Source organism: Lampris incognitus, chromosome 1 (assembly GCF_029633865.1).
Source record: "Lampris incognitus isolate fLamInc1 chromosome 1, fLamInc1.hap2, whole genome shotgun sequence".
Lineage (NCBI taxonomy): Eukaryota > Metazoa > Chordata > Actinopteri > Lampriformes > Lampridae > Lampris > Lampris incognitus.
Genome location: NC_079211.1, coordinates 11,617,962 through 11,633,428, shown reverse-complemented (window position 1 = coordinate 11,633,428; position 15,467 = coordinate 11,617,962). Strand labels below are relative to the sequence as shown.

Sequence of the window (15,467 nt, the reverse complement as noted above, 5' to 3'; positions counted from 1 at the left end):
GAGCAGCACGCCCATCGCCACCTGTAGAGCCGAACGCGAGGGGGGGGGGTCGGTGTCAACGTACGCGTGCGGTGACACGGGGCGTGATGGACGGACGGACGTGTGGACTGTGGCGAAGTTGGACAGCTTCGGGATTTTCCACGCGTCCTTTCGAAAAACTTCCCCAGCCAATCCGGTTCTGCTTCAGACGCATTCGCTCCTCCTTCCTGCACACTTTTCCTACAGCCCACATGCATTGTTTCGCACGGACCCACCATTAGGAGACCACCCCTGCCTACGAACCGTATGGGACTGACAGAGACGCTCCTGTTCCGAGATACAGCGTTAAAAAGAGAGAGAGAGAGGGAAAAGGCGGACATGTCATCGCGCAGCCGAGATCGGATTTACAGGAGAAATGGTCTGTCGGCCTCCTTTGCTTAGTCTGCAAGTGGATCGGTAAGACTTGTCGTTAGGACTGCCCGGAAAATAGCGTCGGCGTAATGTGGCGGAAATGAGGTTGTATTTTCCGCGTTAATTCAGATTCAGAAAGCGGCCGCAACAATGCTGCATTTGTCGACCGGCGGAGCGTATGCTGCACCGACTCCCGCTGGACCGTAGCCCGTTCGCTCCTCCATCCACCCCATCCAGCCACCCATCCAGCCAGCCACCCACCGATCCATCCGTTCTGCAAGAACCAAGCCAGCGCTCCGATTCTGGTCGCGCGAGGATGGCCGGACGCCGCGGCTGTGTGAACTCGCTGTGGTCCGGAACCGAGCGGGTCCGGATCGGGGAACGACTCAAGGCGACCCTGGCCGGAGTTCTGGAGCTGGAGCAGCTCAGGTGCAAACACATGGAGATGGTGGACGCCGCGCTGGAACCGGAGGACGGACCCGCGGACGCCGGCACCGGCACCAGCACCAGCACCGGCAGCGGGATCGCCCACCGAGCGGAGGACGGGGCCGAGAGGCACCCGGAGAGCGCCGCCGCGGATGCCGAGCCCGGTTCTGCGAAATCCCGCAGGCAACAGGTCAGTCAGTGCGTCTGTTCCGCATGACGGGACGATAAAAAATGGATGCAAACAGAAACGGCGATCTGCCAACGACCCGTTATTTTTTTATGTCCCCCCCCCTCCTCCCCCCCCCGACTGCGCATGGCTTGCTGGACGCCGGGTTGATGGAGACGGTGACAGACAGAGATCATCCAGCCGTGCAAGTCTGATTATTACACACGCCATAGTGTGTGACCGTCAGCTGGAAGTAATGTCATTCAGGTCGGGGTTACCCCACCCGGCCACTGTCTGGCCGGCTGGTGCGCCCCGACTCAAGGTTATAAAAGAGGTCGTTCTGTGGGTGTTAAAACCCGTTTCTGGACTCGAGCCACCGACACCGAGCGCTGCTTCATGTCGCCTTCGGCTGCCAAGTTTGTCATTTGTAAAGGTCACCCGCCACCCAGCGGGCGCGTCACGACCGTTGGCGGTTCCCCGGCACCCCCGGCACCCCCCCCCCCCACGACCGCTACATGTGCGTCGGTTCTGCCGCTGGTCGATGCTGGCGGACGAGCGAGTGACGTGTCACGGCCGCGGTTAAAGCGTCAGGGACGAGGTGGTTTTCAGGGGGGAGGGGGGGGTTAGCACGAAGTTGCACCGTCTTTCCTCCTCGGATTTCGGCGGCTCGAGTCCGCGCGGGTACGTGGCAACGGCAAAGGGGGATGTGTCACGGGCCGGGCAGTCACACTCCTGCATGTCTGGTGACTTCAGAGAGGATGCCAAAAAAGAAAAGAAAAAAAGCTCTGTTTCACAATCATGTGACCTGTGACCCCCCCACCCCCACCCCCCTTCGTTTGGACCAGTGTCAGTTTGTATCAGCCGTGATCTCTGGTTGGGAAACGGGGAAGGCTGTGTTGGGGGCGAACATGTGAGTTTGCTCTCATCGCGCATGCACGTCCTCGGTCAGGACATATGACCATCTGTGCATTTAGTGCGTCTATTTGTCAGACACACAAATGTGCAGATGATGGCACGTTATTTTTGTTTCTTAAGCACACACACACACACACGTGCACGCACACACACATATGCAACACCACAGTGGTCCCACAGAGACCTTTGCACAAATCTCATTATGCTTAACAGCTTACAACATGTTTCATATTGCCATATGAAACAGGAGGACGGGGCCTTGTGGCATCATGGACTCTTGTCTGCTGTGAGGATACACTTCTTTTTTTTGGGGGGGGTGGGGGCTTTTCTCCCCAGTTGTATCCGGCCAATTACCCAATTCTTCCGAGCTGTTCCGCCGATCCGGGGAGGGCTGCATGACTACCACATGCCTCCTCCGATACATGTGGAGTCGCCAGCCGCTTCTTTTCACCTGACAGTGAGGAGTTTCCCCAGGGGGGAGCGTAGTGCATGTGGGAGGATTACGCTATTCCCCCCAGTCCCCCCCCCCCGCCCGAACAGGCCCCCCGACTGACCAGAGGAGGCGCTAGTGCAGCGACCAGGACACAGACCCACATCCGGCTGTGTCCTGGTCGCTATTCCCCCCGCCCGAACAGGCCCCCCGACTGACCAGAGGAGGCGCTAGTGCAGCAACCAGGACACAGACCCACATCCGGCTGTGTCCTGGTCGCTATTCCCCCCAGTCCCCCCACCGCACAGGCGCCTCCACTGACCAGAGGAGGCGCTAGTGCAGCAACCAGGACACAGACCCACATCCAGCTGTGTCCTGGTCGCTATTCCCCCCAGTCCCCCCACCGCACAGGCGCCTCGACAGACCAGAGGAGGCGCTAGTGCAGCGACCAGGACACACACCCACATCCAGCTGTGTCCTGGTCGCTATTCCCCCCCAGTCCCCCCACCGCACAGGCGCCTCGACAGACCAGAGGAGGCGCTAGTGCAGCGACCAGGACACAGACCCACATCCGGCTGTGTCCTGGTCGCTATTCCCCCCAGTCCCCCCACCGCACAGGCGCCTCCACTGACCAGAGGAGGCGCTAGTGCAGCAACCAGGACACAGACCCACATCCAGCTGTGTCCTGGTCGCTATTCCCCCCAGTCCCCCCACCGCACAGGCGCCTCGACAGACCAGAGGAGGCGCTAGTGCAGCGACCAGGACACACACCCACATCCAGCTGTGTCCTGGTCGCTATTCCCCCCCAGTCCCCCCACCGCACAGGCGCCTCGACAGACCAGAGGAGGCGCTAGTGCAGCGACCAGGACACAGACCCACATCCGGCTGTGTCCTGGTCGCTATTCCCCCCCCAGTCCCCCCACCGCACAGGCGCCTCGACAGACCAGAGGAGGCGCTAGTGCAGCGACCAGGACACACACCCACATCCGGCTTCCCACCCGCAGACACGGCCAATCGTGTCAGTAGGGACGCCCGACCAAGCCGGAGGCAACGCGGGGATTCGAACCGTTGAGCCCCGCCTCGGTAGGCAGCGGAATAGACCGCTACGCTACCCGGGTGCCCAGAATACGCTTCTCTTTTTGGTGCTGCAGTGAATATTTGGCGGAGGAGGCCGCGGAGGCACCCAGGAAAGTCTTCTGCAGATACAGGCTTATTTTCTCATCCAGTAATGGCAAAACCTCCTGATCAAGCCCAGCTGGGAGGCAGGCCAGCTAGCCTCTCCTGGCTTTGGGTGGAGAACTGTTCCCCAGCAACACAATTCTGGGCTGTCCTGCGCCTCATGAAGAACACCTCCATGTTTCTAAACCGCGCCGTCGTCCCCCCTCGTAAGGAATAAAGCAAAGTCGAGCTGAAAGTCACTTTGTGTGAGTAAGTCTGCGTCTGAGTCGGAGTTGTGGCGCTAATGTGCCGCCCACAGCTCTCCCAACACCCACCCACCCACCCTATCCACATCCCCCGTTGTCGTGTCGCCCCCCTCCCCCCCCCCGTTGTGCTGAGACATCCCGTGGCGAAGAAGAGCAGCATTAGTCATCCTCACCTTTGAAGGGGGAGAAGCGAGGGGGAGAAGCGAGGGGAGCGGAGCTGCTCTGCTCTCCATCCAGGCCGGGCATCCACCGACGCACAAATGGAGAGAGATTGTTTTCGTTGTTGCCACTGTGGCCGTATCAACTTGAGCAAGTAGAGCCGTTTTTAATTTTAGAAAGAGCAAGACGGAGGGAGAGGCTTGAACGCCACCCCTCTGCATGTGTAGGCGTTTTGCAAAACCGCTCAAAACGGCACCGATTCGGGAAGCAAAGGTTCTGCTGATTAAAGGCTGAAGGCAAATCACGCCGGTCAGTGCACGCGCCCGGCGTCCATTATTCTCTTGCTGTTGCTGCAGACGGATGGAAACGCTCCAGACGCTCGGTACCGGTTCGGTCGGCGATGGCGCTCGGCAGAAGTTCTCATTTCGCGCGTTGGGTCGTGTCCGCGCGAGGTTGAATTTGAGGGGAAATTGCCGTCCGAGGAAACGACAACAGCGGGAAAAGCCCCCCCTTTTAATACTCACGCGGATCAATTCGGTTTGGCTGCAAACTGTGCAACACCAGTAAGGGTCATACCGCCAGACCCGTTTCAGAACCGATAAATCTGGATGTCTCCTTAATGGGAGCATGCAAAGGGTCATTTGGACCTACGTGCCTCCCTTTTTCCTTTTACCTCTGAATAGAGCCAGACCATACTTGATTTATTTCCTCAATAACCTCATTTTTCATTTTAAAAGTCGACCACAGGGACCACAAGGGGACCACAGAGCGGCATGGTGTCGCCTCACAGCAAGAAGGTCCTGGGTTCGAACCCCGGGGTTGTCCAACCTTGGGGGGGTCGTCCCGGGTCATCGTCTGTGTGGCGTTTGCATGTTCTCCCCGTGTCCGTGTGGGTTCCCCCCGGGGCCCCGGTTTCCTCCCACAGTCCAAAGACACGTGGGTCAGGTGACTCGGCCGTACTAAGTTGTCCCTAGGTGTGGAAGTGTCTGCCCTGAGATGGACCGGCGACCTGTCCAGGGCGCCCAATGAATGCTGGGATAGGCTCCAGCGTCCCGCGACCCTAACTAGGATAAGCGGCTTGGAAAATGGATGGATGGACTACGGGGATACTCCATCATATACCGTGTAGGGTCGCGTGTGTGCAGGTTTTCTTTCCAGCCCGGCTCTTCACCAGCTGACTCCACTGGCTAGTCCATCCCCGTCTGGCTGCAAGTTAATTAACCGGTGAAGTCAGCTGGTTAAAAAAAACTTGCCCCCGAATGACTGTACCTGGCAGATGGAGATGGAGTGTCACTCCGTCTATGTGATAAAAACAATGCAAGTCCCAAATGGTCTCAGCTGTGTTGCTAATCCTCCTGTTTCTAATGTTCGGTATCGATGGAGAACACACACAGGAAATAGGGAATGCACCCCAACGTTTGTGCTGATTCAGATTTATGCATCGTGTGTGTGTGTGTGTGTGTGTGTGTGTGTGTGTGTTTATGAGTTAGAGAGGAAGGGAGTCTGCGGCACGTGCTCCTCCACCGAACAGCTCCATTTGTAATTAAGTTTAGGATCCAAAAGCATCATTTTAAAGGGGCGGCATGGCTCAGCGGGTAGAGCGGGGTCGCCTAGTTCCCTGAAGGTCCCTGGTTCGATCCCCGGCTCCTCTGGAGAGCGTGCCGAGGTGTCCCTTGAGCAAGACCCCGAACCCCTAACTGCTCCCGATGAGCAGGGTGGCGCCTTGCATGGCAGCCTCCACCGTCAGTGTGTGAATGTGCGTGTGAATGGGTGGATGTGAGGCCTCCACTGTAAAGCGCTCTGAGACTAGAAAAGCGCCATATAGATGCGGTCCGTTTACCATTTTACAATAGAAGCCGATTACACTGGTTTCTGGGGTGGCACAGCCTCGGCTTCTGTGGCTCCTACTTGACGTTTAAGCCCGGCTGATATTTTCAACTGGGGGGCGGGGGCAGAGTCTCAAACCGAGAAGCAAAAGTCCTGTGTCGTCTAAAAATTCTGATACCGCCTTAATAATGCATAACTAATACAGGCGGTTGCATGTAGGGCAGGCAAGCGCATCTGACCCACCACCACTTCCCGTCTTGCAAGGATCAGCCGAGACTGAGAAACTTGATCCGTGCTGCAGTTCCCGTCCCTCGGATAGCGCCGTGCGCTCTCCGCAGGCTTGCTGGTGGATATCTGCATTTTTCGGTGTGCAGTCCATCCAAACCCGTGCATTCTGAGCGCGGTGGAGGAAATGGCTGTCTCTGTCCCCCTGCCACATAAAGGGCATATCATATTACAGAGCCCTGAGCAGACCCCCACCTGCCTGCCTGCCTGCCTGTCTGTCAGCCTCCATGATTTGATCACGCACCGCTCTCCCTGTAACATTATACGCCATGATGGGCATCGCACTATGTCGTTGGGGGATAACGTGGGTGTGCATGTGTGAGTGTGTGTGTGTGTGTGCGTTTGTGCACCTTTGAAGTCCAAATGACTCTCTGAGCGCTGAAAAATAACGGAAATACACAAAAGAGCGGACAATTTCTGCAGGTCCCTTCTCCTCCAGAGGACCACGTACTAACTCACAGTAAGAGTGACGGTAATCAGGGTTGTGGGTAGAAGGCGTGTTGAGGTCTGGCGTGTGCTGTTGTTAGTGTGGGTTAAGGTTACGTGCAGGGGGGCTACGGAGTAAATTAGGACCCTCTCGAGTGTAGGACCGCACATGCATGCGTCAGTTTTAGTGTACTGAGCATGCACCTGCAAGCTGAGATGACATAACGTGCAAGCGGGAGAGAGGCAGCATGGTGAGACTGTGCATTGCTCAGGCTTTGGATGGATATTTCGCGAGGCCTGTTGTGGTTCTGTGTGGGAGGAGATGAGAGAGATAGAGGGAGGGATGGGGGGGATGGAGGGGGGGTGGAGAGAGAGAGAGAGAGAGAGAAGCCGTATCTAGGATGAGGAGGGGGTTGCTTGCTAGGAGGACATCATTGAGGAGGTTGGGGGTGATATTTGTTGAACGGGGCTTTGGGATCCTTCAAGATGCCCTTCTCCCTCACCCGGCAACCAGCCCCCTACCCTACCCTACCACCCCCGCCCCCACCCACTCCACTGACTGACTCATTCTCTCTCTTTTTTTCTCCCTTCTTTCTTTGTCAGTAAGTTCTTTATCTTTCTCTCCTTCTCTTACTTAGTCACCCACTCAGCCGCGACTCGATTTAGATTCGGAGATTGTCGGGGGAGAAAAGAGACGTGTCGGTAATTGTGTCTTGCTCTAATTGTCTGTCTGTGCGAGTGTAGTTTGTTTGTCCGTTAATGAATGCACGGTGAGTGGGTTGGATGTGTCGGTTGGTTTTGGTAGTATGAAAATAGATGTATACGAAAGAAGAAGAACAAGAGGAAACTTCAAGGAAAGGGAAACAGAAATGAGTCGGCCCTCCTAATCCGACGGGAGGACGAAGGGGGGAGGAGGAGGAAGAAAGGAGATAAGCTTAAGACAGGTCAAAGTCTGAAACTCTTTTCTTCCTCTCAGGACCCCCCCCCCCTTTTCCTCTCCACCCTCCTTCCATCCCCCTTCCCTTCTGCCGTTCCCCTCTGTTCTTTGTTACGTCATCTGTCTTTTGAATTATCCTCCAAATCCCCCCCACCCCCACCAGCACCACCTCACCCCAGCGGTGAGTCACTACCTGTATTGTTTCCTCTGTAACAAGGGGGACTGATGAGCGTCACCCAGCACTGACACTGGTTTTGTTGTCTGGACTCCGTCAGGCCTCTGCCACGGGGGGGGGGGGGGGTTAAGGAGGGGAAGACTCGTTAAATCAGGCTAACCCTAATCTAGGAAATGGAGCGACTTCTTCTTTTCTCCCTCCATGTATAGCTACTAGCTAGCTCTCCAAGTCGAGCTTTACTCTGTATAACGAGCAGGCTGCAAATAGTAATAAATGAATTATTAATGAGTCTTATTGATGGGGGGGAATCAATTTCAGTGAAAAATGGTTGCACGACATTAAACCACGAGGATTTTGATATCGCAGCCACCCCCCCCTCCCTGAATCACAGCATCCACCCCTCCGCCCTGAATCACAGCGTCTGAAACACCACGTCCACAGACGCTGTGACGAGGTTTGATTTCTACATCTCTGATGTTTGAATGTTTTCACTCCCAGAGGCTCCCACGTTGTAAGGATTTGCAACACAAGCGGCTTAAAATAGATGTATTTTGCTGTAAATTCCCCCCCCGCCCCCTCTTTCTCCCCAATTGTATCCGGCCAGTTACCCCACTCCGGTTGCTGCTCCACCCCCTCTGCCGATCCGGGGAGGGCTGCAGACTACCACATGCCCCCCCCCCCCCGATACATATGCCAGCCGCTTCCTTTCACCTGACAGTGAGGAGTTTCGCCAGGCGGACGTAGCGCATGGGAGGATCACGCTACCCCCCCCAGTTCCCCCTCCCCCCCCGAACACGCACCCCCGACCGACCAGAGGAGGCGCTAGTGCAGTGACCAGGACACATACCCACCGTCATCTGGCTTCCCACCCGTAGACACGGCCAATTGTGTCTGTAGGGACGCCCGACTAAGCCGGAGGTAACACGGGGATTCGAACCGGCGATCCCTGTGTTGGTAGGCAACGGAACTGACCGCCACGCCACCTGCTGTACATTTTCTTTGGAGTCCTACAGATTGAAGTGCTGTTTCTCGGGTCTTCCCCCTTTTTTTGATCGAAACTTAACGTCTTACTAAAAGCACCCAGACCAGACTAGTCTAGACCAAAAGACTTGCCCTACCTAACCTGGGCCAGTTTGGACTCGGTGTGTAAACTTAACCTTCTGCTTGAGAAATGTCAAGTCTAATTTTGCTTTTTTTTTTTTTACATTTTCTCGTGCCGTCCCTGCAGTGCTGTTATTAACAGTTATTCAAAAGTTATAAGGTGGTTTTTAATAAATGGTTTCGGGCCACCTGCTTAAAAGTGGCGTACTGCTCCTTTATTAATAACTCTTCACAGCTGCTAACCATAAAGCGGGACCGCTTTCCATGGCTGCCGTTGTTTGCGTTGTTGTAAAAATGGTAAATGATTTATATAGCGCTTTTCTAGTCTACCGACCACGCAAAGCGCTTTACAGTGGAGGCCTCACATGCACACATCCACACACACATCCACACACACATCCACTCACACATCCACTCACACATCCACACACACATCCACTCACACATCCACACACACATCCACTCACACATCCACACTCACATATCCACACACACATCCACATCCACATCCACACACACATTCACACACTGATGGTGGAGGCTGCCACGCAAGGCTCCAACCTGCTCATCAGCAGCAGTTAGGGGTACAGTGCCTTGCTCAAGGACACTTTGGCGTGCTCTCTGGAGGAGCCGGGGGATCGAACCAGCGACCTTCCGATAACTAGACGACCCGCTGTACCTCCCGAGCCATGCCGCCCCATAATAGTTGCGTTACACTTCCTGTAAAGGTGGTGACATCGCGCGTGTGTGTGTCAACATCACGGACACACAGCCCTACACCTGTCCTCACACCGGTCTCGAATTATTGTGATGTTTGGCGGCTCGAGCGTTTGAAGCGAAGGCCCCTGAACTGTTTCCGCGGGGTTTGAGAACCCGAACGGAGCCTCTGCTGCTGCGTTCTGACGTGATATTTCGTGGCAGGATGTGCTCACACCTCAGCACATAGAAACCGCGGGGTCAGTATCTCCCACCATGGGCTGCCCTGGTGATCCGCTTTCACTACTGGCATTCAGGTTTTCTTTTACCTCCTCTTGATATTTGCCAAGAGGCTGAGCAACCTCTCGTGGTGCACGGCCCGGCTGTGCAGGGTAAAATAATAGCCCGCAGAAACTTTTCCTTGTGTGCTGGATGTAAAATACATGTTTGGAATCAGAGCAAATGTTTGGTTCAGGGAGGAGAGCCCTCAGAATGGCCTCTTTTGGATGTTTGAACATGTACAAACCCTTATAAAGGCACTAAATAATGGACGCTATCCCACCAGCTACTGTTCTACAATGAACATGTCACCCCAGGTGCTTTTCCTAATTAAACTGGCTCCTTTCTATGGGTTTTTTAGGCTCCCTCCCCCTCCGATATAATGGTACCCCCGCCTCAGAGCAGCCCACTGGATTGTGGCAGTCACCCCGGGGACGGACCGGCTCATTCCAGAACCGGCAGGGATGGGAACTCACGGTGGTCTACTTTGTCTTGGGACGCCTCCTCTGACCTGCTGTCCCCCCCGACCCCGGACCCCAGTGTAATGGCCCAGCTGGACAGCGACTCCAGACCCAGTTCAGGTACAGCCGGGTGGACGCAACACACAAATCAACATGTGGACATGCTCGCTCTCTCTCTTTATCTCTCTCTCTCTTTTTCTCTCTCTTTTTCTCTCTCTCCCTCTCTCTCTCATTCACACACACACACATAGAATTGTGTTTTCTGTGCTAGAGGTCAAAATGGGTGTTTCTAATACTGTAGGATCCACATCACAGGTCTATATTAAAGCTGTTTGTTATAATCTACGCGCCGCTTATAAAGAAGCCCGTTTAAACATTAACCCTAACCCTCTCTCCTTTATTTACCCTTCTCACCCTGTCTTTGCACTCGTTCATTCATTTTCACCTCTTTCACACTGTAAACAACTTCGTGCTCTCTCCCTCACCACTCTGAGCCATTATCTCTGTCAGTGTCCACACATTCACCCAAGGGCAGATGTAGGGGGGCGGCCGGGGTTGGCCGATACCACCCTCAATAAATACTGTGACGGAAGGTACATGGACCTGCGTGTTTTGTGGCTGATCCTCGTCTGTTTCAGAAACAAGGAAACGCATAACAAGTGGTTATTCGATATTTACAACAAAGACAGAAATTGAAAACTGAGGGGAAAAAAAGTAATTTGTTTTGCTGACAGATTTTGAACATAAAATTACAGGGAGAAAGAAAAGGTCTTGAGTGCTCAGAAGCTCAGATAAGTGTGATGGAGGTGCTCTTTGGTAGGGAACACAAAGTTCAAAAGAAGAAGAAGGCCCAAGGCGCTCTTCTGGCGAGGTTTGAAAGCCTTTATTCAGATGACTATTTCACGGTGAAATTCTTCAAACCATAGACAACATTTGTGCATGTTGAAATAGAGCTCGGTTACTACCCATGCGTAGAGGCACAAACAGCCTTCTTCTGGGTGTAACACTCAGCACACCATGACCAATTTCAATTTTCGTAATTTTGTTTAAAATCTCTCAGCAACTGATTTCGTGCTGGTGACTGAATGGCCATTTCTTTTTTGTTTTCCCTGTTTTTGTTTATCCATCCATCCGTCCATTATCCAAACCGCTTATCCTGCTCTCAGAGTCGCGGGGATGCGGGAGCCCCAGCTGTTTTTATTTATGAAACGGAGAAATGGCGGGCCACAAAGTACATGGACCGGACAAATACTCTTAATTCATTTCCCTGTCTCCTCTCCAGGTTTCTACTCGGTGAGTGGAAGCTCCCTGTCGGACTCCTGCTACTCTGTGTCCAGTGAGACCGCTCAGGGGGGCCCGGGGCCTCCAGCCAGGCCCCTCAGACTATGGGAGCAGGGCCCTCTCTGTAGTGACCACAGTGACACCCAGTGGTTGGAGGCCACAGGGCAACAACAACAACAGCAGCAGCCTGCAGTGAAATTCAGTGAGGAAGTCCCGGACATGACAGGAAAAAGATCAGTGTCAGGTGAGGTGGTAATTTCTATGGAGACAGGTGGACTTCAGATGTTACATTTACCGATAAGACATCTAGATAAATGGTCAGATAAATGTACAATAAGTTCCACTGTAGGAGAAATGAGTGCAAAGTCACAGCCATAGTGTCCTGATAGCAGTTTAATGAAGAATCCCCTGACACCAGAATGTTTTCACAAGAGAAAGATGTTAATAAAGAAGATGGATTCTTTCTTTTTTCTCAGATCGGGATGCAAATCGTGAGTTTTCAGGAATGTCACAAGAATGTACCCCGAGTGTATTGACTGTCTGATTCTTGCCTAAACATCAAAAGACCCAGAGCAGCATTAGCTAGAGTTTACATTTGTACCCAAGAGATCATAACAGAATTGGTCAGCCTGAAGCAATTACTGTTGAAGCCATCACAGTGGGGGAAAAATTCCCCCTGCGTCACTTAAATTGAATGTCAAATAAATTCTAAACTCTGAATTTTAAATATTGATTTTTCATAAGTTGTTGGAAATAACCCTGTCATCCTCTTCTCTTTTTTAGTTCCTGGCAACCTCGAAGCGACTGGTCTGAGCTTTCTGTCTGACCTCTGCTCAGGACTCGGTGACCCTCAGCCCTCGGTCCTCCTCTCCCTCTTCGACCCCAACTCCTCTTCCTGCACCTCCTCCCTCCATCCCAAATCCCAGCTGGACCCTCGCTATTGTACTGACCTGGTGTCTCGTAGGACCAAGGAGGTATACTCTTACCCCAGCCCACTACATGCTGTGGCCCTCCAGAGCCCCATTTTCACTTCGCACAATCATGAGCCGTCGGCCTCTGTCAGCCCTGAAGGAACCCAAGCTGATGAATCGTCAGCCTCCACCTCCGTCCCCATTCCCTTCCTCCAGCCTCACCAGGCCTCTGCTCCTGTCTCTGTCACCCAGCTGGAACAGTACATCTCACGGCTTGCTCACCAGTACCGCAACCGAGTGTCATCCTCCACATCTGACCTCACTCCGGCCACTACCCCAGGCCCACTCGCTCACAAGAGCCTTTGCACCCCTGGCAAAAGTCATGGTTCAACCCAGTCACTTTCTGCTTTTGAGAGCCGCAGTACGCCCTCCACTCTGGCAGGAAGCAGTGTTACACCCTGTAAGTCCCTGCTGGGGAACTCGGCAAGAGTGAACCTTAGTAGCATTGGAAAAAAAGCCAGTAGGAACTCTATTAACTTGGGCAACCTTCCCTCTGCAACTGGAGAAGACTTGAATATAAGCCTTCATCTAAACCTTAACTTAAACCTGGCTCCTGGGTTAAATACTAGCCTGGGTTTGGAGGATAAATCCACAACTGGCAGCTGTGGGGCTCTGAGGACTGAGTCCACAGCAGCCTCCTCAGTTTCCTCAACTTCTCTGTCCTCGTCCACACCGACCCCGGCACTTAGAGCCCGGCCCAGGATCTCCACCTGTCCTTCAAACCTGAACCACCGCAGTTCTCTGGAGGTCACTTCAGCATCTGCCACCAGCTCCAGGGCCACAGGGTTCTGTCGCTCCTTGGACTGGAGCAGTGGACCACCACCTGGTGCCGGACGAGCAGTGTTTGGCCCAAAAGCTGGCTCGGCTCCCGAGTCTCAGCGTAGCAGTGTGATTCAAGACCCCGGCTCGAGCCCCAAGCTGACCGAAGACTCGCCCGTGGTGGAGGAGATCTCTCGCCTCTCTGGATTGTCTAGAGCTGTGGTGGTGGGGCTGATGGAGCAAGGTGTGGAGCTGGATGTGGACTGTTTCCGGGCGGACACCGCAGACGAAGGGACAGGTGAACATCGTCAGCCAGATGCCATCGGCGGTGTGGTGATCAACACGGAGCAATCATGTGACTATTCCAGAGTTCCACTGCGCAGCGCGTCAATAGAGACTGACTTGAATCCACAAAGACCTGTACAGCTCTCCCTAAACGTCACCCATTCTCCACAGTCGCACTCTGGTGTCACGCCACCTCTCTCTCACTCTCCCCAATCTCAGTCCAGCCTCACACCTCCTCTCTCGCACTCCAGTAGCCCTATACACCCCTACCAGTCTGTCCAGACTCCAGCTCCCCACCACTACTCCTCTTCCTCCTCACACTGCTACTATCAGCAGTCCTCTTCTCCATCTGACCTGCCCTCCTCCACGGCCTCCTCCCCTAGCTCCCGTCCCCACCCGAGGGGCCGCTCCCCTCCGCGTCCTCTTCAGCCTTCCCCCCTCGGCCCCACCCCTCTCTCAGTGTTCCGGCGGGATGCCCCCTCCCAGTGCTCTCTGCCACGGGTCGGCACTGGCGGCCCGCCGACAGAGCACGGAGGCGTTCGCCCAAGGGGGGGGTCTCTTCGCCATAGTGGGGGAGGAGGAGGAGGAAGTGCGGGTGGGTGGAGGAGGGCGGAGGGCGGGGAGGGGCTCTACAGGGGGAAGCACACCTCGCGAGAGCTGATCAGGGCATCGACGGTGAGCAGCTTCACCAAGAGAGCGAGCTATGGCTCCAACTGGGGAGAAGAAGAGGAGGAAGAGGAGGAAGAGGGGGAGGCTGGGAAGACCCTGGCTTCCACACCAAGAATGCCATCTGGGAAACTCTGGAGGGGCTTTGAGGGACGCCTATGGGGGAAAGATGGCGAGGGTGAGAGGGAGGAGATGGACAGAGCCGAGTATGGCTACGGGTGGAGGAGAAACAGCAGCGGAAGCTGGAGGAAAGACGACCGGAGGGTGAAGGTCGCTTCAAGGATTAAAGACAAGAGACCGAAGGTGGAGAGCTCCCCGAGCTTCAGCAGGACAAAAGGGAAGGGCGGATGTGAGAAACGAAGTTCCAGCCTCAGACTCTCCCGGCGGGCGCTGTTCCGCAGCGAGTCCCAGGGCCTGCTGGAGCCTCGCGCCCAGAGAGAGGAGCCCATGAGGGGAGGACACTGGGTTTCCTCCCTGGACGTGGGGCGAGGGAGCCTGGAGCTCAGCGTGGGTGGAGGCGGGAGAGCTCTGCGAGGACAGGGGGAGGACAAACGCCTCTCCTCCACTGCCAGTCTCTTCAACCTCTCTCGTTCTCAAAGCCTAGAGGGCAGCTGCCCCTCTCTTTCGCCTCTCTCTTCCCCTTCCTTTTCCCCATCGCCTCCTCCACGGATGCCCCTCCAGCGCTCTCGTTCGCTCAGGGATCTCGGGAGGAGAATGTTTGGCTCCATGAGGTCACTGAGTCTCAGACGGAAGACATCCAAGAAGTGAGATACACGTGTCCGTAGTTTTATCTTCCATTTGTTACCATGAAAAGGCCCATGTGGAATCTGCATTTTATCCTACATAATAAGGAAGTGCCACAGTTTTCCGTTTTCAGACTTATTAATGTATAGGCTTTGGCCTCTAAATAACGGTCTCAAGCTATTTCCTGTTGAGACCTAAATTTGTATGCAGGTTTTCTTTCCAACCAAACCCTTCACCATCTGCTTTCACCAATTAGTCCTCCTCTCCCTTTCTGGAGGACGGTGTACAAATAAAATCTGTTGGTTTATTTATTGCAAAGAAATGAAAACCTGCATACACACACACGATCCTCAGTGGCACATGGTTGGAGGCCACTGCTCTGAACCACGTTTATGAATGTATGTGCGCAAAGCAAAAGCTCTTCTGCATGCCGCTCTGTGACTTTGTTTAGTGGTAATGGCTATTGTGTGAATTTGAAACTCGTCTTCATTGTTGTTCTGCAATATTGCCTTGGAAGTACAATCATATTGGCCAGATATTGACCAAAATCAAGCAAATACTCTTTAACTTGATATTGTGCTCAGGATTTTGAAATGTGTATCGAACTAATAAAATATTAATGAGTTTGAGACAAAATGTCCTTCTCCATGGCTTATAATTGAGA

The 15,467-nt window shown here is 54.1% G+C and overlaps 1 protein-coding gene across 2 annotated transcripts; it reads left to right on the top strand.

Annotated features, from left to right (window-relative positions):
- Positions 1-270: 270 nt before the first annotated feature.
- si:ch211-168f7.5 (uncharacterized) lies at positions 271-15,427 on the top strand. Of its 2 annotated transcripts, none has more exons than XM_056282563.1 (4): positions 271-435; positions 9,998-10,217; positions 11,380-11,622; positions 12,162-15,427. In XM_056282563.1, exons 2-4 carry the CDS (start codon positions 10,019-10,021, stop codon positions 14,825-14,827), a joined length of 3,108 nt encoding a protein of 1,035 aa, XP_056138538.1. In that variant the 5' UTR covers positions 271-435; positions 9,998-10,018; the 3' UTR covers positions 14,828-15,427. The 2 variants fall into 2 exon arrangements, with proteins under 2 accessions (XP_056138538.1, XP_056138528.1); XM_056282553.1 differs by having other exon boundaries at positions 271-1,006.
- The last annotated feature ends 40 nt before the right edge of the window (positions 15,428-15,467 follow it).

Coding starts and splice junctions, on each gene's coding strand:
- si:ch211-168f7.5 (XM_056282553.1), top strand. CDS start 569: ATGCTGCACCGACTCCCGCTGGACCGTAGCCCGTTCGCTCCTCCATCC. Junction 1,007..9,997: donor CGAAATCCCGCAGGCAACAG/GTCAGTCAGTGC, acceptor TGGGTTTTTTAG/GCTCCCTCCCCCTCCGATAT. Junction 11,623..12,161: donor AGGAAAAAGATCAGTGTCAG/GTGAGGTGGTAA, acceptor TCTCTTTTTTAG/TTCCTGGCAACCTCGAAGCG.